Source organism: Arachis ipaensis, chromosome B06 (assembly GCF_000816755.2).
Source record: "Arachis ipaensis cultivar K30076 chromosome B06, Araip1.1, whole genome shotgun sequence".
NCBI lineage: Eukaryota > Viridiplantae > Streptophyta > Magnoliopsida > Fabales > Fabaceae > Arachis > Arachis ipaensis.
In genome coordinates, this window is record NC_029790.2 from 136,060,152 (window position 1) to 136,061,049 (window position 898).

An 898-nucleotide genomic window follows, 5' to 3' on the forward strand; every position below is an offset into this window, starting at 1 on the left:
AAAGTAATTATTTATTTTCAAAATAATAAATATACAAAAATTAACTATCTTTATTCATCAATAATATATAATACTTAATTACCTATTTAGATAAAAAATAATGAAACAAACTTAGTTTTATGTGTGTAAATGTGTAATGATATCTTTAAGATAAAAGATAGCTATATGTGTTAAAAAGAAAGTGAAAACTCAGGTGCAGTCGACTTCACGTGAAGTTGATATTTGAGAGTTGTTAGATGATTTGACTTATTTGACTAAATTTTCATGTAACGGCTCTCAACTATCAACTTCACGTGAAATCGACTGCAATTGAGTTTTCCCCTTTTATATTATGTATCACTTTTTTATGCCTTGCTATTTTGAATTATTACCTAGGTTGTGGGAAAAGTTTTGGACAGTGCTCCAAGTAAAATGGTTTGATATCTTTAGCAGCAAAAAGGGGACGATTATTTTGATCTGGAGCAGTTAACATTGCAGTTACAAGGCCTCCAGTGCTTGTTCCTGATATCACATCAAAATAGTCTGCAAGTCTTGCATCTTCACCATCTAACTCCTACATATGCATACAAATTGAAGGTTGTAGTTTAATTTTCTCTTATAAAAATTAAAGAAATTAAATAATATTTTTATCATATTTTAGTATATTGTAACTTGTAAGTGTGTATTTTTTATTTAATACCAAAAGATGTATTTTTTATATTATCTCTTTTATTATCTTTAGTGTAATGTTATACTAAATATCAGTGGCAAATAAACCGTCGCTATTTGCTAATATTTTTTTATAGTAATAGTATTGCTCAAAAAACTAATTATCATATATAGCTACAATAAATATTCAGAACTATTATGATCAAAATTCCTCAAATTCTCTTATTAAATAGCTTGTTTTTAATATATA

At 26.2% G+C, this 898-nt stretch overlaps 1 protein-coding gene across 1 annotated transcript in view; it reads right to left on the reverse strand.

Annotated features, from left to right (window-relative positions):
- LOC107605688 (patatin-like protein 2) overlaps nucleotides 1-898 on the reverse strand; it is a 6,426-nt gene that overhangs the window by 4,690 nt on the left and 838 nt on the right. The window contains exon 2 of the mRNA XM_016307650.2: nucleotides 372-553. Within this exon, the coding sequence (XP_016163136.1) occupies nucleotides 372-553 (182 nt within the window). The remainder of the gene's footprint in view (nucleotides 1-371; nucleotides 554-898) is intronic.